At 44.9% G+C, this 27368-nt stretch overlaps 1 protein-coding gene across 1 annotated transcript; it reads left to right on the top strand.

Annotated features, from left to right (window-relative positions):
• The first annotated feature begins 1628 nt into the window (after positions 1-1628).
• On the top strand, positions 1629-16863 carry TMEM196 (transmembrane protein 196). Its single transcript, XM_066631226.1, has 6 exons — positions 1629-1799; positions 8237-8293; positions 11619-11873; positions 13635-13708; positions 15770-15851; positions 16801-16863. The coding sequence occupies exons 1-6, from the start codon at positions 1629-1631 to the stop codon at positions 16861-16863; spliced, it is 702 nt and encodes a 233-aa protein (XP_066487323.1).
• Positions 16864-27368: the final 10505 nt, after the last annotated feature.

Here is a 27368-nt window from a genome sequence, read left to right as displayed (position 1 = left end):
TTCAAAAATTGGATAGAATTGGGCTGTGAATTGGGCTACACATTACAGAGTGCTTAGAAAAATCTCACCGCAAACATGCCATCCTTGATCTTAGCTATCTCTAGAACAACAGATAAATACATCATTATACAATAATCCTCATCAAAATGTGCCCAGCTGTATTTTAATACGAACAAGCCTCATGGTTCCCGTCACTCCTATAGAAATGGTTCCAAATAGGCTTCCACAACTATGATGGACTAGCAGTGATAAACTCAGGGTTGGCACCATCTCTTGGTGGCTTGCGAGTTTGGGCTGCAGTGATTCAATGCACCTGACGCTTGCAAATCACTCCAGCTGGAAGCTGTCCAAGGCTTTTTGTACTTTTAATCCTGCTTCAGCATTTGTAGCCCGTCACTCTAAAGAATCCAACATATCAGATTGCTTACCACTAGGCTGAAACCATATTGTATTTTTAATTTTTTTTTAAAGTGTGACTACTTAATACTGGGAATGCTTCTGATAAATGATGAAGCTTTCTCTAACTCTATAGCTGGCTTTCTACATTTTGGAAAGGGTAAGTTAGTCCAGGAAAAAAATACTGTAGGGTTTTACTGTGTTTTATGTTTTCCCACTGAATCCATGATAGAGATCCACAGCTCTCGCTCTCTCGCTCTCTCTCTGTGGGCACAATCCTAACCAGGTCTACTCAGAAGTAAGTCCTATTTTGTTCAGTGGGGCTTAGGAAAGTGTGGTTAGGATTGCAGCCTGTGTCTGTGCACGTGCATATGGTTTTTGGTTGATTTAAGTGTAGTGTGTCTTGTGCCTTTGATGGCGATGCATTCAATGCTCGCCTCTTTGCCGCATCCCCATTTATGCATAATTCTTTCTGGGGCTGGGCTTTCCCCCTTGGTGTCCCCTCCCTCCAGACAACTCTCCGCGAGGTCATTCCAATGAGAGCGAAGGAGGTGATCAGACAAGGTCTCTCTCTCTCTCTCTCTCTCTCTCTCTCTCTCTCTCTCTCTCTCTGGGAAGACACAAGGCTGTTTGCAAGAGGAGTGTGGTGCTGAATTTAATCTGACTTCTCCATCCTCAAGGATATACAGACTTTATTCCAGCATAGGCAGGGCAAAGAGTCTCACACACACACCACACACACACACACACACACACACACAGAGGAGAATCAGATCGATGCTACCCCTTAAGAGGGTCGTGTGATCAGCAAGTGCCTGCAGCCGGAGACACCCCGAGAGCGGATTGTGGAGGCGTGGAAGGAGGTTTCAGGACCCCGGACAGCTCCTCGCGGAGGTTTCCTTCGTTGGAATCTGCGTGGCGGCAGCACTGAAGCGACACGGGCCCCTCCACCCCAGGAGGCCAGCACGCAGGCGGGGGGGGGGAGAGAAGAGCCCCACTGGGTGATCTGTTCATTGGATGCGCACTGAGGGTCCCAGGGCTGAAAGGCGCCCCCTTTTAGGGTCTCCAGCCCGGATTTGGCGTTGGAAGCACGGTCTGACTTGGGGCTAACTGGCCTTCTCCATGGAGGATATGCCTGGCTGCTGAAGAAGAGGGACAAAAGTTTGCTGCGGAGGGGGGACCCCCTTTTTTGCCTCCTGAGCTGATCTGGTAGGAACGATGACCGAGCGAGGATGTGCACCAGCAGTCAGATCATCGGGAGCCTCCTGGTGCTTTCCGTGCTGGAGATAGGGTTGGGGGTCTCCAGCGTGGCCGTGGGGGCGGTCAGTTTCAGCCTGGCTCTCGCAGAGCATCCGCCTCAGCCTCAGCTGGGAGACTCTTCTCCGGTATGGAGCGGGGTGTGTGTACGTTAGCCATTTCACTCTCTCTTTAACTCTTAACGGTGATGATGTTCAGCCTGTGCTCGTGTCCGTTCTGCCATGGAGCCAGCCCCTCCTCCTCCCTGCCGAGCTCCCCACGGTAGCGTGCATGCTTTGTGCATTATTGATGTGCATGGAACTAGGTGCAGAGCCTGCTTTCCCCTCTTTCCCCACTGCATTTCTAAGCAAAAGACCTGAACTACTGTTGAACCCCTGTGCATCAAGCAGAAAGTCTCATCCCCACCTTGTGATTCATCCCTGCAGAGCCACATGTTTAGCAAACAGGAAATCTACCAGATGGGGCTATAGGAACTCTCTCTCTCTCTCCCCCCCCCCCCATTCCATGGGAAGAATGCCAGGCGTTGATCCAAAGACAGAAATGCCAGTTTTCAATAATGACAGTCTTGTCTTTGGGGGGAGAGAGAGAGAGAGAGAGAGAGAGAGAGAGAGAGAGAGAGAGAGAGAGAGAGAGAGAGAGGAGCATTCTTGAAGCATTACATCATGTTCTTGTGATCAGGAACAATTGCATCTCCTAGTCAAATTTCATTAGGAATTCAAAATGTGGACCAACTCAGTCAACATTCAAAAAAATTCCCTTTTCATTTTGACATCTTGCAGCATCATCTGATTGATTTTCAGATTGCAGATCAATCTTGATATCTCAGGAAATCACCGATATAACCTAGTGACATTTTTAGACCCATTGCAATTGTCCCTTGATTGAATTTATATTGTACTGTTTTCTATTTGGTTTTGCTAGACTTGAACCCAAGGAAGTATAATTTAGATGAAAGCCAAGTATCCTGGTCCTAAACACATTCTCTGGAAGTCTCTCCTATTCATTTCAATGGTATTTCTTTCTTCTTCTGATGCAATCCAAAGCATGGTCAATTTCCATTTAAACCAAAGGAATGCTAATGCTTTATGCATCCATTTAAATCAACGAAATGTTAAATGCTTTATGCATTATGTCCAGTTAAGTGAGATGGGACTTTATGTCCAGTTGGGTGAGATGGGACTTAGGTATGTTTAACTTTTGGAGTTGAGCTTGCTCTGGTTAGGAACATAGGAAAATGACAGCACAATCCTATGCATGCCTAGTCAGAGATTAGTCCCATTGTATTCAATGGGGCAGCCAGCCTTGAACAGAGTCAGACCATTGACCCACCTGGCTCAAGGTATTGTTAACACTGGCTGGCAGTAGCTCTCCCAGGTTTCAGACAGAAATTATTCACTGCCCTACTTGGAGATACTGCAGAGTTGAACCTAGGATCTTCTGCCTGCATAACAGATGGTCTGCCATGCAATTACGTTCCCTCTTGAAGTCATGGTTGAAGTGTACTGTATAGTCTTCCATCCACCTATTCTGGAGCAAAAACTGACCTTGCAGGTAAAATCAGTTCAATCACTGTGGAATAAGGCTCCAATCCTATGCACACTTTCCTGAGAGTAGACTCCATTGAAGACAATGGGATGGGACAGTAGGGCATTGTCTTCAAGCATAGAGTAGGCAAGCATAGAATTGTGCTCTAACTCAACTAAGGATTTCAACAATTATATATATGTTAATACATGCAAGACCAAATTTCCTCAGCATTATTTCTAATATGAAAAAGAAAAGCAGGTGTTAGGTTTCATAATCATCTGACTTACAAGCTTCTTCAAGACTGATAAAAGAGCAAACTCATATAGTCCCCTTTTTCTGAATCAATGAAAAACATTAACATGTGCATAATTTCCTCTTGTGGTAAGCGTAATAGCTGCATATCCTCTTATTGATTTTGTTTACATTTCTAGTTTGCACATTCGTATATATTTAATCTTGCTTGTGAGCTTAAAAAAAAAACAACCCAACACATTAATTCAGTTTGTTGAGCAGAAGAAGCAACAGCTGACAGTGGGGGGAGGGGAGGTGATAGCCAAGAATCACAACTTCACTCTTCCAGATGTCCCAAGTATTTATGTGTATTTGAATGTGGAATCAACACTTTCTGAAGAATATGATTTTGTCAGAAGGATAATTATATCATCTGCTTTTGGCTGTGATGTCTGCATGCTACTTCCAGATTCAGAGATAGTATGCTAGGGAACAAATACAGGAGTGGGCTATTACCTTCATCTCTTGCTTGTAGGCTTCTTAGGGGCTTCTGATTTGCTACGTTGAGAAAGAGGATAATGGAGTAGGATCTTTCATCTGATCCAACAGTCCTTTCACTGGGAAGTGATAGTTAACGGATTGTGTGTAACAGAGTCAGAAGTTGTAGATAAGGTGCTGATATTCATTGTTTCATAGCTATTGGTATTTTGCCGCAGATGAATTTGCACCAAAGACCCTTAAGTTGTTATGATACCACAAAGTTCCACTGAGTGAAACTCTCAAGTCATGGCCTTGTCTTGTTCATTTTTTTTTCCTGGGCTGCCTTACCAGTTTTTTCTGTAGATATCCATGTGAGCACCTATTGTTAATGCAATTCTGTGCATGCATACTAAGAAGTAAGTCCCTTTGACTTCAGTGGAACGTACTTCCAGGTAAGCAAATATAGGATTGAAGCCATAAGAACATAAGAACAGCCCCACTGAATCAGGCCATAGGCCCATCTATTCCAGCTTCCTATATCTCACAGTGGCCCACCAAATGCCCCAGGGAGCACACCAGACAACAAGAGACTTGTATCCTGGTGCCCTCCCTTGCATCTGGCATTCTGACATAATATTAATTCAGCCTTTATCATATATAGGAGCATGATGGGCTACAACAGTGATAACCCATAGTGATTCCTATAAACATAATTCCCACTACCAGTGACTTTTTGAGTAAGTGTAGATTCATATAGATGCTATGTACACCTAGCAACAAAGATAATTGATTTGTCAGATGATGTGCATATTGAACATATTCACAAGCCATGCTCCTTGGGACCATTGGGTAGGGTTAATGAACATACCCTGTTAATTGTTAAAAAGCATTTTTGAGCTTGTAATGTAGATGTAGACTATAGTCATACAACTCAGATGTATTTCCCCTGAAGAAGTGCCTCTTGAACTCAACTGAGATTTATCTCCAGGTTCTGTTTTGCTTGGGACTGCAGCAGAACCCATTTAAAACCAAGCACCTTGGCTTAACCATGTTAGAGATGGAAGAGACAATGACAGAAGGTGAAAGACAGGGCAAAGGGGAAAAAAAAGATTTTTTTTTTAAATCTTCTGAAGAGCACAACCATCAAAGCAAAATTAATTAGTATGCAAACTTCCAAAAATAACATAACACGGAAATGTAATTAAAAGCCTTTGACCCATTTCTGTCTTCAAATAGCTGCAACTAGATAGAAGCCCAGTTTCACACATGTGGCTAAAGGGAACGTTACTATGGAAACCTCAACTCTGAATACCCTACTTCACGTAGATTTAAATCATATCCATCTCTATTGCACATATTGTCTCTCCATCTACTCATTGGGCCACCATATAAAACACCCCTTATTTAGCTAGTTATTTTTTTGTCCTGCTTTTCTGTTTGCAGTGTTCCCAAAGCAGCAAACAAAATTCATATCATATAAATGCAACTACCAAAAAAACCCTGAAAATGTCTAAAGTACATTAAAATAAACAACAAAGTTGAAATGATAGTTAAGTATCCTCCCAGCCAGTAATGGTTCTACCATCATTTCAACTCTTCATTGTTAAAATGCAGTCCAAATGCAGTCTAATCAGTTAAAAGAAATATCCAAATCTGGATAGAAAAGAATGTTTTCACTGCCTGTCAAAAGGAAAGTGGAGGTAGTGCAAGGTGGTTTCTTGGTGCTTATAGCTATACTATGAGGCCCAGACTTTGGCTGATGGGACACAAGTTACACCAGCACAAGGCCTGGATAAGATTGGGCTATAATTTTCCCAGAAATAGTTTTGTCCAATGAATCCTAATATTGTAAGAGAGGAACAAAAACTGCCCTATGTATGTGATTGCCTAATCTGCTTTTGGAAGGATTTGCTTTGGTGCACCTACCACAATGGTGGAGTTTTCACATAAACCTTTCCTACTGAGAACAATCCAGTCTGGAGGTGAGTAAGCAACTGGCCATGCACTTGGCAGTTGTGTGAGTGACAGTTCAGTCCTATGCATTATCTACTCAGAAGTAAGTCCTATTGAAATAAATGTGGATAGGATTGCAGCCTGAGTTGTTTTTCTTATGTACGCTTCAGGAGAAACCTTATGTATGTGTGTGTGTACATAGAACATATACATATACACATACATTACAGAGAGAAAGAGATAGAACGCACATGATAGTGACAAATAAACCTTATGAAATAAGCAAGTACACAAACAGCATGTACAGAGTATGCAAACTATTGGCAGGTTAGTGTTCCCGTCACTCATACAGAAATTCCTGATGACTCACTTCTGGAATGAATGCAGAATGAGGTATTTTCACTCATGACATGTGTTAAAACAGATCCATCCACTTTTCATTCTCTGAATCTAACTCCAGTTCTCATTCTTCCTGTAGATTTAAGTCTCTACTCCAGTGTTTCTCAGCCAGTGGTATGGGTACCACTGGTGGTACTTGAGGTGGTGTCTGGTGTTACTCATGGGACACCCCGACACCTGCCACTTGGCAGCATGACCAGTGCTATGACCAGTGCTATGGTATAAACAGCAGTAGGAGGTTTGGCAGGCAGAGCTCCAAAGCAAGCTTTTTTCATGCTTGAAAAAACCCTGCCATCCACCCTGAGTTTCTTACTAGTGTTTGTTGCATCATATTTGGCCTCCCGACCTAGAAATAACTGGTGATGACATAATCACCAGTACTTCTGGTGGTACTTCTGGTAGGTGGACCATGCAAAGTGCTATGGCAAGGGACAAACATTGAGGAACACTGCTGTAGTCTATTTTGTACCAGTGAGGGCACAGGCCTGGGAAGTGGTCCCAAGCCTCCTCACACACAGTTCAGCTTAATTGGTTTGCCTTAACCAAACAATAGATCCCTAGGCAGCTCTTGAGGTACACAAATTTATTTTGTTTCTTTTTATTTTGTTTTGTACAGTATAGTTTGTTTTGTCATGGCCGGATTCCCTGGAAGCCTGGACCCTGGAGATTTTGTGCAGCTGCCCCCCCCTTACCCACCCTCTCCTCAGACCCTCGGGTTGGAGATATGACATGGGCTGCTGGAGGGTGGCTTCTCAGTACAATAATTAAGCCCAGGAAACAAGAAAAATTGCTACTCAAGGAAGGGGTTTATTCAAGGCACTCTCTTGCTTATTACAAGTTCTTTGTAACAAGACAAAAATCTGTTATGGGTTTCCTCAGGTTGTCAGTCATAGGGAGCTTCTGCAGGGGTACAGCTGTGGAAAGGGCTTCCGGCTGCTCCCGTTTGATAGAGTCCCCCATTCATTGCAGGTCTGCTTCCACCCCAGAAAGCGAGAGAATTCTGGGGTTTTCCTGATGCTTCTGCCAGTAAGCGTCAGTTCCCAGATCTCTGGCCGATTGAGGCTAAGGGGTTTCTCTCGCTGGTGGCCTTTCATTCTGGGGTGAGGTTGATCTGGTGCCTCTTCCCCACCCCTTCCCCTTCACTTCTTCCACATTCTTATTTCTGCCATCTTGTTTTCTTCTGCTTCCTCCCCTTGTCTGTCTTCCTTTCCCCTGCTTCTGCACTCTCCTTTCTCTCCTTCCTTGCGCCTCCATTTGCCTCCATTTGTTTTTCCCCTTTTGGTCTTCCTGTACCTGCCTTGGCTCTTCCCTTCCATCATTCCTGGCAGTTGCCCAGTGGACAGTGTCCTTCCAAGTGCTGAGCAACGACATCATCACCCTGTCACCCATTGGGGTGCCTCCAGTCCCAGAACTCCTCAGCACCATATAGAGAGGTTTGTGCGGAGCAATGGAGTCCATATTGGCCCTAATTATAACTTAACCCTCTTAAAATGTTCACAGGGTATAGCTGGCCTGTTCGTTTGTTGGATTCTGTGGTCTATAGTACTTTTGAGCATCCATCATGCTGGAAGCTTGAAAATTTGTTTGCATTATCTTAAAGAGGCAATAACGTTTTGGGGTGGGTTGTGGCGCTAATCCTATTCCCCACCACCCACCTGAAGCAGCAGATTTCACCATTGTATTATGTTATTCACCAATAAAGGTTTAAAAAAAAGAGAGAGAGAGTGATGCAGTTGGAAAAAAAGGGCTCCAATCCTTTCTCTTTTCACTATCTTCCTTTTACCCATATCTACCTCGCTTGCTTCAGTTCCTCAGCTCTGTGCCCCTTTTCTAACAGCAAAGGATTTGTTTTAGTTAAGGGTTGTCAAACTTGTTTCATGCAGCTGGCCAACATTAACATTCATGATGCCTGCTGAGGGCCAGAAGTGACGTCATTAAGTAGGAAGTGATGTCATTAAGCAGGTGAAATAAATTTCTTTTCTTTTCTTTACAGTTTCTGCTTTGTGGAGCATGTGGGATCCTGTGTGCAAAAAAAAAATCAGGACTGGTTGTAAGTTTTTGCATGATTTCTCATATGCATCAACCCACAAGTACAAGCTGTTGTATACCTTGATCTCTTTGCGGCCGTGTTGCTGTTGTCTATCTCCATAATGAGGATGGAATGTGTTCTTGTGAAGGACATGCTCCTGATCTTCAGGAAACCTCCACAGCTAGTGCAGGAAATGTATTTGGCAGCATGTGCAATCCACATTAGTCCTGCCAAGATTGGTTTTTTAGAATGGGCTGAATCACTCTGTATGTCAGGAATGGGGGGGCTCAGATTGTGCCCCTTCTCAAATTACCGAACTCTAAGGAAGTCAACTGAAGTCATGAGAATCAAGAAGACAATATGGACCCGCTAAAGCTATAAGGTTATGTTACAGATGGTGCAATCCTATGCAACTCTGTGCAGAAGTAAGTTCCATTCTGGAACTTCCTCCCAGGAAAGTGTGTATAGGCTTGCGGTCTAACAGCCCAATCCTATCTAACTCCCCGCCCCCCTCAGTTCAGCTGTGCCACTGGACTACACCCTGCATCTTGTGGGGTGGGCAGTTCTGGAGGTCAATCTGGGTAAGAGAATATTTGCTCCTTGGCTTAGGGGTAAGCCTACGCTGCCTGATTGGGTCTATTTGGACCTGCTCCAGCAATTGCTGGGGTGAATCTGAGTGGACCGGGGAAGGCGAATCAAGGCCAGGAAGGTGGACAGGATATTGGCAGAAAGACCGCCCGCATCCGGGCCTTGAAACACCCCCTTCCCAACCAGTCTCTGCCTCGTTCCTCCACCTCCCACCCCCATTTTTCCCACTCCTCCACCCCCCACCTTTCTGTCATACTGACTCACCAATACTGGGGCTTCTTTGCAGGCCCTAGTGTGCGGCTGTTGCCACTATTCAGAATGGTGGGTCACCTTTTGTGACTGTAGTAAAGCACGCTTCACCACTGGAACACAAGTTCCTGCAGTGTTGCAGGTCCGTAGAATTGGGCCCTGAATTGGGCAATAGTATACTCATATGCAGCACAGAGAGGCTGGGATTTTGGAAAAAATAAAGCATACAAATTGGGAACGTTGGTAATTTTAGGTTGGTGGGGGACAGGGCAGTAGTAGGGAGGAGATGCTCTGTCTACCTGTTTATCCTCATCACCATGCAACTCTCCATTGATAGGGCATCAAGAAGCAGGTCCCTCAATATGGCTTCAAGAAGGACCTGCATCCGTTGGCTTCCACCTGACTTTGACAAACTTGGAAGAGTCTCAAATGATAATAGATATCCTAATCTGCTCTGCTCACCACCACCACTCCCCGCCACACTGTTCCCATAGGCCAAGATTGCTATGTTATAGACAAGTGGGGGATAGATGGGAAATTGCAATGGATGGAAAAGCAGAGCAGTAGTATGAAAGATAAGCCAATGGCATCACAAGAGGGGAAATGGGGTGGGCCACCACTTGGTGATGCCCCCAGATGGGGGTGCATCACCACACCATCCTTTGCCACCACACAACACCATCACCACACCACCCAGCCATTGCATGATCTCACCATAAATGGTGTTTTCACCACTCGCCAGCAAGAGCTTGCGGTCTTAGCAAGCCTAAAGCAACCCAAAGTTCCCTAAAAGAAGATGGACTTTTGCATTTAAATCAGTGTGGGAGCCTGGAAAGTCAGGAGTGATGTGATTATGTCATATCAACCCTGAACCTCCAGGACATGGAGTTCCTTCAGGTTAGTGCCGCTTCCCCCAGGTGGCACTCGGGGATGCCTCTGAGATAAGCCCCTCCCTCATTTTTCTTTTTCTCCATTTCTCTCTGGCTGCCCTTATCCTCCCCCTTATCAGGTGACTGAAGGGAAATTGCCTTCAAAATTATACTGGGCAGCTGTCATAAATCAGTTGCTCTAAGTGATGTAAACTTGTCCCAAGTTAATGATCCAGTCTATGGGCAATCTAATCCCATCTTTGCCAAGGTCTTTGGGTTAATTCAAATGTGCCATCCCAGACATTGGTTGTGTTTGATTAACAGTATCAGTACCCATGTGAAGAGCGTCTCTCATTTTTTTCCATACGAGATTGATTCCGAAACAGCAAGCCCTTGCCCCTTATGAAATTGTCATCGCATATAAAATCAAGGGAGAGGACTATTCCGTGGTAGCACTTGTTTGTGTTTGAATGAGCTCTTATTGTGTAGCTTTTGGCTGATCACTATTTCATAGTCTCATTCACAGGAGTGTGCAAGAAAAGATATGTGGAGCACTTTTCGCACTCAGAAAGTGCTATTCAAGTGCTTCTTATTATTATTATAGGCAACATGGGACCTATATGACCCAATCCTATGGGGTTGCTGCATTGCTGGAACTTGCATTCTGGCAGCGCAGCACACTTTACCACTGCTGTAAATTCAATGCTTCATAGAGAGCACCCTGGCCACCATTGCAAGTGCTGAGCAGGGAAGAGGTGGTCATCAGTGATAGCTGCTCTGCTGATATCCTTTCCCCTTTCACAATCTCAGCCCACCTATCTGAGAACACTAGGACTTGTGCTAGCAGAATCACTGGTGCAGGCCCGAGAAGACTCACTGGGGCAGCACAGGCTTTCCGAAAGGTAAGGGAATAAATGTTCCCTTACCTTGAGGAAGCCTCTGGGACAGCTCTGCACCTCCCCCCCCCCCCATAGGATGCAGCACACACTCTGGTGGCACAGCTACATCAGGGTGTGCTAAGATTGGGCTGTAGTTAGTTAGTTAGTTAGTTAGTTAGTTAGTTAGTTAGTTAGTTAGTTAGTTAGTTAGTTACAGCCCAATCCTATGAATGTGTACTCAGAAGTAAGTCCCATTTGAGTGAATGGGGCTTATTCCCAGGAAAGTGTGGATAGGATTGGGCTGTTAGTTAGTATTGGGCTATAATTAGAAGGTGAATGTAACTATATAAATGATCAGAAGTAGTTACTACTTATATCATGCATATGTTTTCACACCTATCTATTCTGTAAGTGGACTACAAGGCTTTATTGCTCTGAATTTAAGTGGGCATACATTACACCTGCTAAAAAGTGAGCATACATTTCTCCTGCTGAAAAGGGCTAGTATGGCTTAGTGGGTAAACAACTGAGCTGTGAATCAGCATATCCCCAATTCAATCTCTACCATAAACTTACTAAGTGGCCCTTGGCAAGCTGCTCCTTCTCAACTTCAGCTGCAATGTGGGGGTAATAATGCTTATCTTCGGGGTTGTTGTAAGGATGACATCAAGACAGCATATGTGAAGTATGTGATTTGCCTAGAAAATGTCCAATGTTGTTAGAGAATCTCATGGTCATGGGATCTTCCTTGTCTCCTCCCAGATGATATTTTTTTCAGCCTGCTGTATCTGTGGACTAATTGGAGGAATATTAAATGTGCAGTTCCTTCGTGCTCTGACAAAGAAGTCCTCGGCTCTCTATTCATTGCACATCACCTCTATGTCTCTTGCGTGCATCGGAATTGGTGGCTGCACTCTTTCTTCATGGCTCACTTGCCGGCTAGCTAGCTATGAACAAAGGAGAATGTTTTCGGAAAGGGAGCATTCCCTCCATCACTCCCATGAAATGGCTGAGAAAGTAAGTGGGCCCTGTTTCCTGATCTGTTGCTTTGCTTCCAAAACAACTCTGTGTTCTAAAGATATTCAATTGGCAGTAGAGGGATTCAATTTTCAGCTTTTACAAGTAACTGGGAAATAAAATACTGCACCAGCTTCCTGCATAAGCTTCGGTTGGTTATAAAGTGCTATTTTTAGAGACTCTGTCGTTGCAGTGCACCCGTCTCAATAAAATGCATCCATTATTCACATTGTTCCATTGTATAGCTTCCCGAAATGCGTAGCGACTAAATATAGCACTCTCTGAAGAACTGAGCGGCTGCTTAATTATGGGGTCTCTCTCGATACACCTCATTGCATGAAAATATTAAATTCCTTTCCATCCCCTGCTAAGTGGTTTGCAAATCAGAGACATGGCAAAGATTAAAACGATGTAGGAGGCTAAACAACGTCATCATCAGGCTTTGTAATGTATTTGCTGTTGCACTGTACTTCTTCAGACTGCAGGTAGGGGACCAAGTGGATGAATATTCTCTCTCTTCTCCCCCCCCCCCCCACTTCCTAAGCAAACAAAAAAGAAGTATGTCAGGGATTGAGATGCCTCTAGCCAAACCTTCTGCCTGATAACCAAATGCACTTACCTGGGAGCAAGTCCCTCTGAATTCAGTGAAACACATTTCTGAGTAGACATGCTTAGGATTGCACTGTTAGGGCCATAAGAAGTTGCTTTGTACTGAATCAGAATGTAGTGAGTTCTCTTTATTATGGATACTGATTGGCAGCAGGTCTTCAAAGGTTCATGTAGGTGTCTCCCACCTCAACCTGGTGGTTCTAGGGGCTGAACCTAGGACCTTCTACATGCAAAACATGCGCTCTTACACTGAGGAGCAATCCCATCCCAACAAGCTCTGAGGCCTTGGAGAGTCAAAACTTTGATCTCCAGTTTGGTTGGCAACCTTCAGTCTCGAAAGACTATGGTATAGCCCTACAGCACCCGGTATTCCCAGGCGGTCTCCCATCCAAGTACTAACCAGGCCTGACCCTACATAGCTTCTGAGATCAGGCATGTGCAGGGTAACAGTTGCTGCATGATCTCCAGTTTGTGCCACCTAATTTACTAGACACACAGCTCAATCCTATCTAGGCCATTTTGGGAGTACTGCTGCAAGAGGTGGCAGCTTTCAGTGTCTGTTGTTGGTTCCCACTGTGCCTGCTGGACCAGATAAGGCAGTGGCAGCAGTGGGGCAGGGGGGGGGGAAGAGATGAAACTAGGTAGGAAGAGGGGAGGAAAATAGGTGGCCTCAGGAGGGGGTGGATCTGGCAGTGATAGCGTGAGCTGGATCCTATCCCCTATTTTAGCAGCCTCACTGCCCCTTCTCTTCAAATTTGAACTAGCTATAGAGCTGGTGCAGGTCTGAGGAGAACCATTTTGGAACTGGAGGCTTACTGGTAGGGGAAAAAAGTTTCCCTTTCCCCTTCAAAGTCGATCCCCACTGGGTACAGTGTCTGTCACAGCTGCCTTGGTGCGGGGGGTGGGGAAGGATTGGGCTTTTACTAGTGTAGAATGTACAGGGAGTACTTAACAGGAAAGACCCTTCCAAAATCTGATTCTCTCACCTGTACTGTGAAGAAGTACAGAGTAGCAACAAGTAAAACATGAAGCTGCTGAACATGGGCTTTACTGTAATTCTGTGGCAATTACAACTTTATATGTTTTGATACTGATATACAGTCATATGTGCATATGTTTGTGCTTGATTTATAACTGTCATATTTATATTAGAGATTGAGGGGTATTGAAATAACCGATCTGCCCAGCTGCCCGGTGGTCCCCCCAACACCAGAGTTACCTCCAAGGTATGGTGAATTCGGAAGAGTTACAGTGTTTTTCTGACATTATAGGGAAGTCCTTCTTTTAAAAGGTATTTCATAACCAATCTAGGTGGATGCATTGAAATCTTTCCCAGAAGTTTTTCATTGACAAATGTGATTTCTAGGGAAAACTACACAAAGCACGATGTAGCATGATGCTTGAGTTTGGATTTCGCTTCAAATATTAACCCTTGTAGCGGGTATCCCTATTAACCTTGATGTACTCTTGATTTGACCAAGGGCCCAATCCTGTCCAATTTTCCAGCCCTGATGCAGCCATGCCAACAGGGCATGTGCTGCATCTTGCAGTGGAACAGCAGACAGGGACGTCTTCCTCAAGGTGAAGGAATGTTTGTTCCCTGACCTCAGGCCTGCATTGCAGCTGCATCAGCACTGGAAGGTTGGATAGGATTGTGCCCTTAATCCTCTTCTGATCAGCACTTTCTTGCTTTACACTCACACTGATTGTAAACTTAAGCTAAAGCGGCAGTGTCAAGAGTCACATTTCCAGCTGAAGAAATGACCTTTCGAATCTAGTCCTTTGCTCATTAGCTACCAAAGTTAACAAAATACAACATGGTTAACTTTTGCATTGCACATTTCATGTGCAAAAAGTTTTTGGCGATTCTTCAGCCATCCATTCTCACAACACCTGTGAAGTAGGTTACTATAAGGTTGCTTACATAATACAGGTGTGAAAAATTGAGGGTCAGAAAAACTTTTTTTCAAAATTTATGGTGATTTCAAGTGAATTCAGGGAGGTATTTCCAAAAATGACATCAGTTTTGCCCTATCGTGTCTAGTTTTTGAAATATTTCTTAGCCTTTTTAGTGAATGGTTCAAGCATTTCTCTCTCTGAAACTAGACATGATAGGGCAACAGAAATGCCATTTTTGAAATCAGCACTCGGAGTATGCCCAGGAACAGGTCTAACTTTTAAGAGAGCAAATGTGTGTTGGCCTGTGATTACTATCCTTTACTACAATTTTAAATCTCATTTCAAGTTTGGACTTGTTTATACAGTACAATGAAAAGGTAAATCAGATATAGAAGTAAGTTATAATAAGGTAATGCAAACCTGAACAATCTGGGACTGATTTTTTCCTGTGGTGGATAACATATATGATCTGCACCTTTAGAAGGTGGCAATCACACTAAGCCAGTGGTTCCCAACCTGTGGTCCGCAAACCCTGAGAAGTGGTCCGCAAGGTCTCAAAAAACATAGATAATTGCCATTTATCACTTCCAGCGCCTTACCAAGTGAGCGCCCCCCTATGGACCACTGAAGTGTTAGCTGCAAATGTAGTGGTCTATTCTCCACCCTCACTGGTGGTCTGTGTGGGGAGTGCTCCCTTAGCAAGACACTCCTCCAGAAATCACCCGAGAGGGCAGAGAATGGATTGCCCCCAGCTGCCACTGGCTATTCCAGGGTCTTGCTGAATGCTCCCCCATGGACTACCAAATTTAATTGTATTTTTTGCATGCAGTGGGGTTTGGGGGGGTTGCGTGTGGTCCGCAACAAGTCCAATTTTTTTTTTTCCTCAGTGGTCCAAGGGCTCCTGAAGTTTGGGAACCACTGCACTAAACGGGGAGGGGGGAGGAACCTGTAAATTGAATTTGGTTCTAGTAGGAACCTAGGAGTGGAGCTGAAATCCCTGGTGAAGGGCTTGGCAGTGGAAATTAAGTCAAAGACAAATTGTTGACTTTTTTTTATAACAGCCCTAAATGTTCAGCTATTGATATACCTTCCATTACTTCTTATTGTGTAAACAAACTGTGACTCTCATTTTGTTAATGGGCAAGTTTTTATAGTGAAATAGTGACTTGGGAGACTGAAATACTCACAAATCCTCTTTTAGGTGTCAGTCCTACGCATACTTACTGGAGAGTAAATTGATCTCAATGGAGTTACTTCTGAGTAGACATGCATAGGATTGCACTGCTAAAATCTGATGTACTGGATGATACCTTCATTAGCGACATCCATTGGCTGTTTGATAGCTAGTGAGATGTGGGTATATATACTCATCTCGCTCTGTTTCCCAGCAGACAGGTGTCCTCATCACCAAACCCCCACCTCAACCGACATTATTTGGCACCCTTTCTGGAAATCCCTGCAGATAACAAGGTATAAGTGATCATGGAGACTGCCATCTCTTTTATAATTAAAACATGCGCCACTTTTTCTTTTTCTTTTGAGACATTACAAAGGCAGGGTTAAACCAGGACTTACAGGGGAAAGTTGCTTAGGACAGCCAATCTTAGATCTTTCAATCCCTACATTGTGTTTGTTCTCACGTGATCTGTTACATAAGAAGATCACTGGTTGAAGGGAAGACAGAGGAATTGCTGCTGTAAGGAGCCATGAAACAACCAAGAAAAGGATCCTATCAGCAGTGGAACCAAAGAATCAATAGACCAAGGTCTGTGTTGACATTTAGTAGGCGGGCAGCAGTGACCCATCAAGACCTGGGAAGCTCAAGGGCCACAATGAAGTGGAGGTGCAAAAGCAGTGAGAGACATTTGATGCAGGAATGCAAGAAGAGACCTTATAAATCACAAGCCTAAACAGAGAGTTGATGAAGGGCAACCTAGACCATTAAGCCTCAGGTCTGTCATAGGGCTTCTAGGGATGGCTTCATTTTAATATTTTGCCTATGTGCTGGAATGGCTAAGGTTGGTGTTGGTGAAGAAGCTTCTTCTGCTCCTACGTGCAACATAATTTCATTTTGTGGCTGTCTCTAGCTCTCTCATGCAATCATCTTTCATTAGAACCAACATCATTTCATATTATGGGTGTATATACATTGAACTCCTCTGAATGTTGTGTAAGGAAAGCAACCTAAGGAATTTAAGCTGCCAATGCTTTCCCGCTTGCATGACAGATCTCTCTGTGTGGCAATTCACCCAAAAACCAATCATCCTGGGGGGTAATATTTTCCTAAATAGGACAGTCAGTATAGGCAGACGGGGGCTGCAGACTTTACATTGCCTAAACTTGTGTTTGCTAATTAGTTTCACTGAAAGCTGTCCAAAGAATGACCTTTAATTTTAACTGGTGATTTTAATTCTTTCAGGAAATGACAGACCACATGAGTAATGGAGGACCACATTTAATTTATAATGGAAGAGCGTACTGAAAGATCCGCATTGTTCAAGGAACAATGATCTTCAGGATTTTCTTGAGGGAAATCATGTAGGACGCCAACTATGCTGAGAAAGCGCTAAAAATATGTTGGCTTTTATTTGCGACACCTTCACAGCTAAACAACAGCACAGTTGCATTGCCTTTCATAGGTTTTGATATTCTTTCCCCTTATTTTGGAGATTTTTTTAACAGCATAATGAAGACATACCGTCAGTAACAGTTCACTAATCTATTCTTTTTTGCCTGAATTTTTTTCCCCCCACAGTTGCAGTAATATTTAATACGGACTTTTTCAGACTCTCCTGCTTATGATGATTTTTCAAAATAATATTTTTTTTAAAACTGTGAAAATTGAGAGGGTATAAACAATGAATTACACACAGTAGCGGGAATGGAATTTAGACCTGGAAGGTTATGTTGAATGAGTGAATGAATGAGTGGTGAGCATGCTGCAACAACTCCAATGTCTTTGTTTTGAAAGACAGAACGCTTCAAAGGATGCTATGTCAAAACCTGAACAATGCCTTGCTGTAAAGAAATTGTAAATATTTCCAATTTGTGAAGTATATTTCATAATTTGTTCATAAAAGATGTCAAATAAAATGAAACCTATAAAGGTGATAATTTATAGTGTGGGTTTTTGTTTTTTAAATCCTCTTACAACAATTTGTGAAATGTTCCACTAATATGGACTGCTGAGATTTGAATGACATTTCTCCCCAACCCAGACCATCACATAGAGCAGGGGTGTCCAAAGTTTTTGGCAGGAGGGCCACATCAGCTCTCTGACACTGTGTCGGGGGCCAGGGAAAAAAAGAATTTATTTACATTTAAAATTTGAATAAATTTACATAAGTTTACATAAATGAATATATTAAAGATGAACTTATATGAAAGAATGAAGGTCTTGCAATAGCTCAATGCCTATACAAGGCCTTGCACAAAGCAAGGCTGGCCCTTCCTTTGCTGCCTCTGCTGCATCACAGATGTGAAAGAGTAAGCCGGGGTGCTCAATAGGTGGAACGCGATCTACCGGTAGATCGTGAGGCAAAATGAGTAGATCGCAGAGCCCTGTCTCTCCAAACTGTTAATATGTCAGTTTCGTCTAGTGACTAGACGAAACTGACATATTTAGCTGACACTAATTGAAACTGACACTTTAGCTGCTCTTCAGGCATGCAGCAACAAAACTGACGAAACTGACTAGGACTCCAGCAGGGGCTCTATACATTCAAGGGGGTGTCTGTCAGACGCTTCCTTCCCCCCTGGTAGATCTCCGGGCCTTGCTGGGTTTCAAAGTAGCTCTCGAGCCAAAAAAGTGTGAGCACCCCTGGAGTAAGCAGTGGAGGGAGCTCTCATCCCACAGCTCACACGAGAGGTCAAACAGTCGCCCTCACGCTGAGAGAAGTGGCGTTGGGCCAGTGCAGGCTTCAACAAATCTCCGGAGGGCCAGAGGCTCATTCGAGACTGGGGGCTCCCTGAGGGCCGCATTGAGAGGCCTTGAGGGCCACAAGTGGCCCCTGGGCCGGGGTTTGGGCACCCCTGACATAGAGGGTCCTGGAGTGTGCTTAGGACGTTTTCCAGGGAAATCAACCTTGCTATTTTGGCCTGTGCTCCTTGGATCGTATTTATGTAGGCTATTTTGAGATGAGATCTGGGGTAGCACTCTACTCTCCACTATCTTCCACCAATTGATTGTATGATTTGGCTGGTTCAGTGGTCTCATGAGCAAGTCAGCCTTGCTTGATGTGCAGAGCTGGCAGAGTGGGATGTGCCAGGTGAGTGAGGAGGGTATACATGCTCCAGCTCAGTTGTGTCACAAGGGGGTTGCGGGAGGTGAACACCACAACAGGTGACATGGGGGGTTGACACCAAAACAGCTATCTATAAAAATTTTGGCCAGTGTTTCAGGGTTCAACCAAGTCTCCATTTCACACCCCCTGAGAACATGAAAGAAGCACCATGAAGGTCAAGAACAGTGGGCAGGCAGAGGACATATAGTACTCCAAGTCTCAGAAGTTTTGTCATGGATGAATGGGCCTTCCTCACTTTGAAGGGTGTCTGTGCACAGTCCCTGGTGAGGCCAGGGACAAAACATCATAGGGGTGACATCATGAGTTACTGCACTGGGTGACACTAATTCTAGTGACACAACTGAAGCATATTGTAGTGCACCTCTACTGAAAACCTCTGCTGGTGGTTAAGGGATGTGGTTTCTCAATCTGTCTTCCCCCATTCACTAGTCTCCACATCTTCGTTTTCTCCCTCCTCAACTTCCATTCACTCTGCTTTGTGTTTCCCTTGGTCTCTTTCTCTGATGTCCATGTCAATTTCTGAAGCTTGTGGCTCCCCTTCCCAATGTCCCTCATTCCCTGATATTCCTTCACCCTGCTTCTGGTTCCTTCAGTCTCTCTCATTCTCTGTCCCTCCCCTCAAATTAAAACTTTCAAGCAGCTCAGTCCTAACCTGTGGACTCAGTGGGACCGAGTGGACTACTCCATATTCAGTACAGGTTAGGAGCAGGCTGGAGCTCCCCTCAGGATAAGGGAACATTCGTCCCCTTACCCAGGGCCTAGGAGAGGGGGGTAATTTGTACCTGGGCCCAGGGTCAAAAGGGGGGCCCAGGAGCCAAAGGAGGTGGCCCAGAAATTTCCTGGGATCTGACATTTTCCTATCTACTCAGTCTTGTTGCCCACATGGGATGCTGGGGACACTACCATGACTGGGGATGCTGGGGACACTACTAATGTCACATGGGTGTGTAGCCCTGGGCTACAAAGACTTTTCCTCCCCCTCCCCCTGCTTCGCCCCTCCTTGTCCCTATTCTGCCCACCCATCACTACCCTCCCCTGCTCTGTTTCACCGCTCCCCCTTTGCAAAGCAACCAAAAAGAAACTTGGTACCCCCTGATAAAATTCCTCTCAGAGACCCTGCCCTTACCCACCATAAAACCCAAGACTGTTCAATGGGGCTTCTTGGATCTGCGCCAGCGATATCACTGGCACAAGTTTGAGAAACCCCATGTACGTTCTAGAGGCCCAGGAGGGAGGATAGGATACAGTGGAGACTTCCTCCGCTGATCCCACCCCGCTCCCAGGCCTGATCTGCCCTGTTATGTCATTCCCCATCCACAGAGTCTCTTCTGCCTCCCGCACACTGCATGCCCATCCATTCTGCTCTTATCTTTCCTAAGAGCAAGTCTGAGCATGACTACTTTGATGTAAGTGTCAGTGGTGAATCTCCCATTCAGTTGATGGGGCAAATGTCCTGGGTGTGGAGCCTTGCACACCTTTAGGACCCCACAGAAGCCACTCTGAGGTTCCCAATCGGGTGGGAAACTGTGCTGCTCTTTTTCCAGAAGCACCGTTTAAAGTGCCGGGGACCCTTCAGGAGACTTTCCCGATACGTCCTGGAGTTGCAAGAGGCGCCATGCGGCCCAGGTAAGTGGCGGGGAGAGGATTTGCGCATGGGGGTGGCGTCATTCCATCATTCTTGCAGACCTTTGCCCCGGGGGGGGGGGCTGGGGAGGTCCGCCACTGGTCAGTGTCTATAAGTTAAATAGGACTTCCTCCCAAGTGAGAAACCATAGGTTTGCAGACCAAATTTCCTCTTCTCTCCCTTTACCACCAAGCCCTGCCTGAGAGTGGCAGCCAGTAGCCAGCCTGCCCAAGGCCACTTTTAAACTTTCCTCCTCCTCTAAACACGTCCACAAGAAAGTGCAGGTGGGGGAGACAGTCTGGCTCAGGCATCATTCAGGCCTAAGGGGCCAACAGAGCAGAGGAAGGAAGGAGCTTCCATGTTGCAGCCTAGGAAAGTGAGTGACAGAAGGCATTTTGTAGCAGACAAGGTGTACTGATTTCTGATGCATACATGGGGTTTTTGAGGGTTTGACAGTTTCACTCTTTTTCTATTTGCAGGTATCAGTAGTGTTCTCAGAGTGGGGCAAAATGATATGATTTGCAAGGCGCCTCAACATGCCCTGATAACTGCCTTTCCCCCATGCTACCAGAGCCATTCCAAGCAATGAGAGCAACACAGAGGCATCTCCTCCGCATTGCTCTCAGTGTCTAGAATGGCTCTGATGGGGAGAAAGACGGGCAGTTTACAAGGCATGTTGAGGCACCTTGCAAAACTTAGTGCTCCCCCCCCCCCCGGGAATGCTACTGGTAGGTGTTGTACCTTGAATTAGGAAGATCTTAAGTAAAAAATTAGTCCCCTGGATTCAAATATTTTCTTTCCATTCGCGCGCGAATCTGTCTGAAATTGTTCTGTAAAATGCAAGAATGCTTCAAGCTGCTCCCAAAGGGTTAGCTAAATGAGTTAAAAATATGTTTGAATAATTTGGGGAAATTTTTTTTTTCCCCTTCTGGTGTGTATTACCATTTAGACAGGCTGAAGAATATGTGTGCCGGTTGATTTATGGACAAGTTGTATGCTTAATGAACAAAGACGGTTTGAATCTTGACAATCAGAAGAGAACCCTTAGAGCAGATTATATGAGGAACAAATTGGAACCCGTGGACCTTGCACAGTCCCGTCTTGAATACATATTTATTGCATTATTAAGATGAATTAGCAATTCCTTGGGTAGTGACAGAGTTGAGCTCAGTGCTAGGCTAATGTAAAGCAAAGCAGTTCATAATCACATGCAGATTAATATTCCTATCTCTCCTTTGGGCCAAGATTGTTCCTTGTTATGTCACCTCAAAGCTGCCAGGCTATCAAGAGCTGTCATATTCATCGATTCTCGGCAATATCACGTGATATCATCTTAATTCAACAGGCCCTCTGAATGTTTCGTTTTTAGAGGATGTGATAACAGCAACCCGTAACAGCCACATCACACTATCTGTCACAAATGACATGGAAGGAGCGCTGCACGTATAAAACAGTGCACCAATGCTCAGGTTTGAGATTAGACAGCTGAAGAATGGGAGATGCTGTACTCTTCACTGACCCTTCCATCCCTTGTCAGCTACAGATACACTGAAGATACTTGAAGTCCATGGTTTGGGGAAAAATCCATAACTTTGCTTTTAGTTAACATTTGTTTTCTGTGGCCCAATGGGTCTGCTTGGACCTGTGCCACCAATATTGCGAGCACAAGTCTGCATGGACCAATCAAGGCAAATTGAGCCCAGGAAGGGGGTCTGGATTTGACAGGCACCAGTGCCACTGCACCCACCCTTTTCCTGGGCTGAATCTGCCCTACACCTCACCCCCTTCGCACCCTGTTCTGCCCACCCTTGCCTCCCTTGCACTGCCTAAGCGCACTGTGCCAGCATTACATGGGGCTGCTCAGTTTTGCACCAGCTAAATAGCTGGCATGGATCCAAATAACCCCACTGAGCAGGCTGAGGCACTGCACAAGGTAAAGGAACACATGTTCCCGTACCCCAAGGAGACCACCCGCCTGTTCGAATCTGGCGCTTGATACAGCATGGGCTCAGTGGCCCCGCTGCACCAGCGTTGGATAGAATCGGGTTGCCCATGTTTAATGCAGTCACAGGGTCTCTGGCTTGTAATGATTAAAAATGAACCAATAAAATTTATTTATTTATTTATTTATTTATTTATTTATTTATTTATTTATTTATTTATATCCCACCTTTCTCCCACACCAAAGGGGACTCAAGGCGGTTAACAGTAAAATCAATACATAAAATCAATACAATAGTAAAAGCAATTAAAACATTAAAACAAAACACGCAGGATCACGACAATTAAAAATAATTTTTAAAGCGCCAGTCCTCAATGTCAATTCGAAGCCTTCATAAATAAGGCATTGCGGCCCCGCTGAAATGTCTGCAGGGAGGGAGCTGTTCTTAATTCCAGGGGAAGAGAATTCCATAAACAGGGCGCCACCACCGAGAAGGCCGTGTTCCTAGCCACCACCTTCTCACCTCTACTGGTAGTGGAATAGTCAGAAGGGCCCCCTCAGATGATCAGCGAAAACAGGTAGGATTATATGGACGAAGGCGGTCCCTCAAATACCTGGTCCCTCAAATATATGGTCCAGAACCATATAGGGCTTTAAAATCAAAACTAGTACCTTGAATTCAGCCAGGAAACAAACCAGGAGCCAGTGTAACCACTGAAGCAGTGGCCCAACTGAGTCAAACCAACAAGCCCCAGCAACCACACAGGCAGTCGCATTTTGCACTAGTTACAGTTTCTAAACTGTCTTCAGAGGCAGTCCCATGTAGAGTGCGATACAGTTATCTAATCTAGATGTCACTAGGGCATGGGTCACTGTGGCCAGATTGGAGTGACCCAGATATGGTTGCAGCTGGTGAATCAGCCAAAGCTGAGCAAAGGCTCCCCTAACCACAGCCACCACCTGGGACTTCAGGAGCAACTGCAGATCCAGGAGAACCCCCAAGCTGCTGACCTGCTCCTTCAGGGAGAATGCAACCCAATTCAGAGAAGGATGATAGTCCAATACCTGAGTCATGAACTTCTGGACCAGGAGAACCTCTGTCTTATCAGAATTTAATTTCAACTTGTTCTCCCACATCCAGCTATCAACCACATTCAGCAGGCAACAATCCAGGACCTTTACTGCTTTCCCTGGCTCAGGAGGAAAGGAGAGAAAGAGCTGGCTGTTATCAGCATACTGATAGCACCCCACCCCAAATCTCCGAATGACCTCTTCCAGCAGCTTCATGTAGATGTTAAACAGCATGGGGGATAGAATGGAACCTTGTGGCAACCCACACTGAAGAGGCCAGAGTACTGAACAAGCACCCCCCAGCACCACCTTCTGGGATCTGTCAGCCAGAAAAGAGCAGAACCACCGCAAAATGGTGCCACTGATCCCCAACTAAGCCAACCGACCCAGAAGGACACCATGGTCAAAGGCCATTGAGAGGTCCAAAAACAAATTCATAAACAAAACACATTAGGTTTCTTACCAAAAATCTATTTGGCCGGTGATAATCTTTATAGTTCAGTGCTTGAGGAAATTAAGGCAAGTGCTTACTTTCACACATTAAAGATTCAAATCCTATTTGATCAATGAGATGTAAACATATGGTTTAGAGCACATTTGGTACCTGGGGATACTTTCTTTATGGAGTCTGTAACAACTTAGTAGAGCAGAAATTTCAGCAGTTTCAAAAGAATTACTTTCCCTAAGGCTAAGCTAGCAAAACATTCTGTTCCGTATAAATACAAGCAGGCCTCCAAAAGGCCACTATGATCCAGACAGTGATTAATATCTCCTGAATTTTTTCCAATTTTTTAAAAAAACTTTTATTTCATCACGGCCAGGCACAAATGGGATTGCCTCTGTGGTGCTAAGGCAGGGTGCCACTCTCCCAGTTTTCCTCATATGGGAAAATACAGGTAAGCTGTATGGTACCTGTACATTTTCCCCAGCATCATGGTCCAAAACTAAGGGCGTAATCCTAACTGTGCCTTATGTATAGGCATAGGAGGGTTGCAAACGTGCTGTAAAGCATGTTTGCGCCTCCGTGGGGGGAAGCCGCATCGGCGCATGTAGATGCCCCGACGTGCAGAAGCCGGCAGAAGCCTCCGTGGCGGCTTCCTTGCTGCCGCTTGTGTTGGCTCGCCTGAGCCAAGACAAGCAGCAACAGTAGGTGTGGGGGTGGGTGGGGAGGAGGCTGGAGGGGGGTGTTTCTGGGCAGGGGGAGGGTGGGCCATGGGCGGCCCCAGGGGCAGGCGCGCGGGGAGCCGCAAGCAGGGCTGGGACCTGGCAGTTATGCTGGATCCCAACCCTCATCCCCGCGGAGGACAGAGCAGCTTCAAGCCACTCCACTCTTCTTGAACTTGCGCTACCTCCAGAGGTGGAGCAGGTCTGAGGAAATCCATTGGGGCCAGCAGCCCTTACCCAGGGGAAAGGGGAAGAGCTTCCCCTTGCCCCTGGCTGAGCTGCTGCAGCCAACGAACCTGCACTGGATGCAGCGCAAGCCTCCTGGCTTGCCTGCTCCAGGGCAGTTTTGGATTGTGCCCTTAGACATCCCTGGGACTATTATGAATTTGTTTTGAAAAAACATGGGAGATGCTCACGTTCTGTGTCACATCAAGAAATTGTGCCCAAAAATTGTGGTGGTCTGCAATAGTACAGGTATGAGCCACTTAACGACATGGATACATTCTCTTATCCCTGCAGTTACGCAATTAGGTTGTTAAGTGAACATCCCACCCAATCTAATGCCTTAGATGTGTAGACAGACACTCCCTGCCAGACACTTGCTGGCAGCACAGGCTACTGGAGATAGACTGCCTTTTATTTAAGAGCCTCTCTGTTGTGTAAACAAACACTCTGCTGCAGGCTATGGGAGACTTGATTGCCTTATTAAGAACCTCTTGGTTGTGCTTTGACCACCATCATATATGCGGTCTGTTGTTATGCAGTCCGTTGTTAAGCAGCACAAGCCTGTATTAGTACAGGAAAAGGAACCACTTTCTCATTGGCCTTGGACTCCAGATTTGCATTAGAAAATATGTATGACAGAAGCAGTGAAACACTCACCAGAGTAGCTACTTCCAGTTCAGAACATGGATGGGACTTTACTGATTAAACCACTCATGTTAAACAGGGAGATGACATGAAGAATTACTCAACCATTTTCCTCTGGTGGTTCTTTGACATACAGTCCAATCCTAACCAAATCCCTGCACAGTGACGCAGTGGCACCAGCACAGCTTCTGCTGTATCTTGCGGGGGATTTTTGGCATGTTGCGATCTCCTCAGGATAAAGGGATATTTGTCATCTTGCTCCAGGGTAAGCCCCAGCAGCCTTTATGAGTCCACTCAGATTTACACCAGCTATATTGCTGGTGCAAGTCCGAGTTCATCCATCCAGGCAGATTGACCCCAGGCAGGGGGGATAGGTGCACACATGGCACACACTGGCACCACCAATCCCGCCCCCCCCCCTCGAGCCCAATCTGCCCATTCTTTGACCCTGTCCCCACAGTGAAATCCCCAGCCAACCACTCCTGTGCACAGCTGCTGTTTCTTGGGGCTGTGGTGGTACTCACAAAAATAGCACTTAAAAAAAATTAAAAGCTTGAAAAGACCTGATATGGAGTACAGTTGGGTCTATTCTTACCTCATTTGAAGCTCTCTTTTACTGACATTTGACTTGTGAGTGTGTTGGATCCATACCAGCTTCCTTGCAAATATGAGGATGTGTGTCAAAACAATACATTTATTTAAAATTAAGAGCTTAGTTTTCTGATCTGTAAAGACACAGGAGTTGGTTTTATCTAATGTTCTTAACAATATTGTATTTTCATATTAAAATCAACTTTCCTTTCAAATACTGTTCCATGCTTGGCAAATGTACTCTTATTTTGTAAATCTATGGATGTTTGATCTTTTTCCATGGAAACATTTCTAACACCATTTACTAAAAGTGCTTAACAGCCAAGAATCTCAGTCATTCTATGTATAAATCTAGTCCTGTCAGGTCTTCATACTAATGCGAAAAACATGACAATGATTATACATGCACAATTAAAGAAAAAATAATTGGCATTAAAGTCCAAGATGCTTGCCAGGAATGTGCATGTGAGAAAAACATTCAGGTTAATTTCCAAGTTGCTTATAGAAATAGAAGGTATTTGTAGCCAAAGTTAAGTACTATTAACTCCTGGTCATCTTTCCCATTTCAAGCCCCACCACCCTCAACTGCCTGAAGGTCTTCTCCTGCAGATGACCCCTGTGTTTCTTCCTTGCCACTCTCTGCTTGGAGCTGCCTTCTGGAACACCTTGACAAGCGTCAATGCAGACTTGAACTAGTGACATAGCTGGCAGAGGTCCAAGTTGACCCATTCTGGCTGCTGGGGCTTTCCCCAGGGGAAGGGATGTCCCCTTACCCTGAGGAGATGTCCACCAGCCAATATTCCCCTCTGGGATGTAGCGTAGCCTGTGCCAGCGCTGCTTAATTGGCACAGGGAAATTTACATAGTAGGATTGGACTGCCCATATCTATGAGACTGTAGTCTCCTTGGGGTAGAGACCTGACTTTTCATTCTCTGCAAAGATCCAAATTACATAGATGATACAATAAGAACAGCAGCTGCTGCTGTAAGTAATGATGTCAATAACAGAGATTGGAGCACATGATTTAAGTCTCACATTGAAATATGTGGAGCCTGAAAGCATTCACTTTGGTTGGGCTAGGCTCTGACACGAACAACCACACTTGTATACAGAAAGATTATAAGGTAAATTCAAAGCTTTCCTGACAAAGCAGTATTGAATGCATACAGTATTATGTCAGAATGTTTTTAAAGTAAAAAATTTATATATTATTACCAGATGATGCAGGTAGCTAAGTCACTCTGATGATAGAAGAGAACAAAACCAAGACATGGAATGCCCATAGCAAGATTTTGCCACAATTTATTTCAAGCAGTCATTCAATCATCTAACCAGCTATTAATCCTCAACTTATTGGCTTAGAATGATCTCAGAAACCCACACAACATTATTCCATTATTAACCTCAGCATAGTCATAGTA

This window comes from Tiliqua scincoides, chromosome 5, assembly GCF_035046505.1.
Source record: "Tiliqua scincoides isolate rTilSci1 chromosome 5, rTilSci1.hap2, whole genome shotgun sequence".
Taxonomy (NCBI): domain Eukaryota; kingdom Metazoa; phylum Chordata; class Lepidosauria; order Squamata; family Scincidae; genus Tiliqua; species Tiliqua scincoides.
Note: the sequence above shows the minus strand (reverse complement) of the source record. Positions and strands in the feature narration are given on the sequence as shown.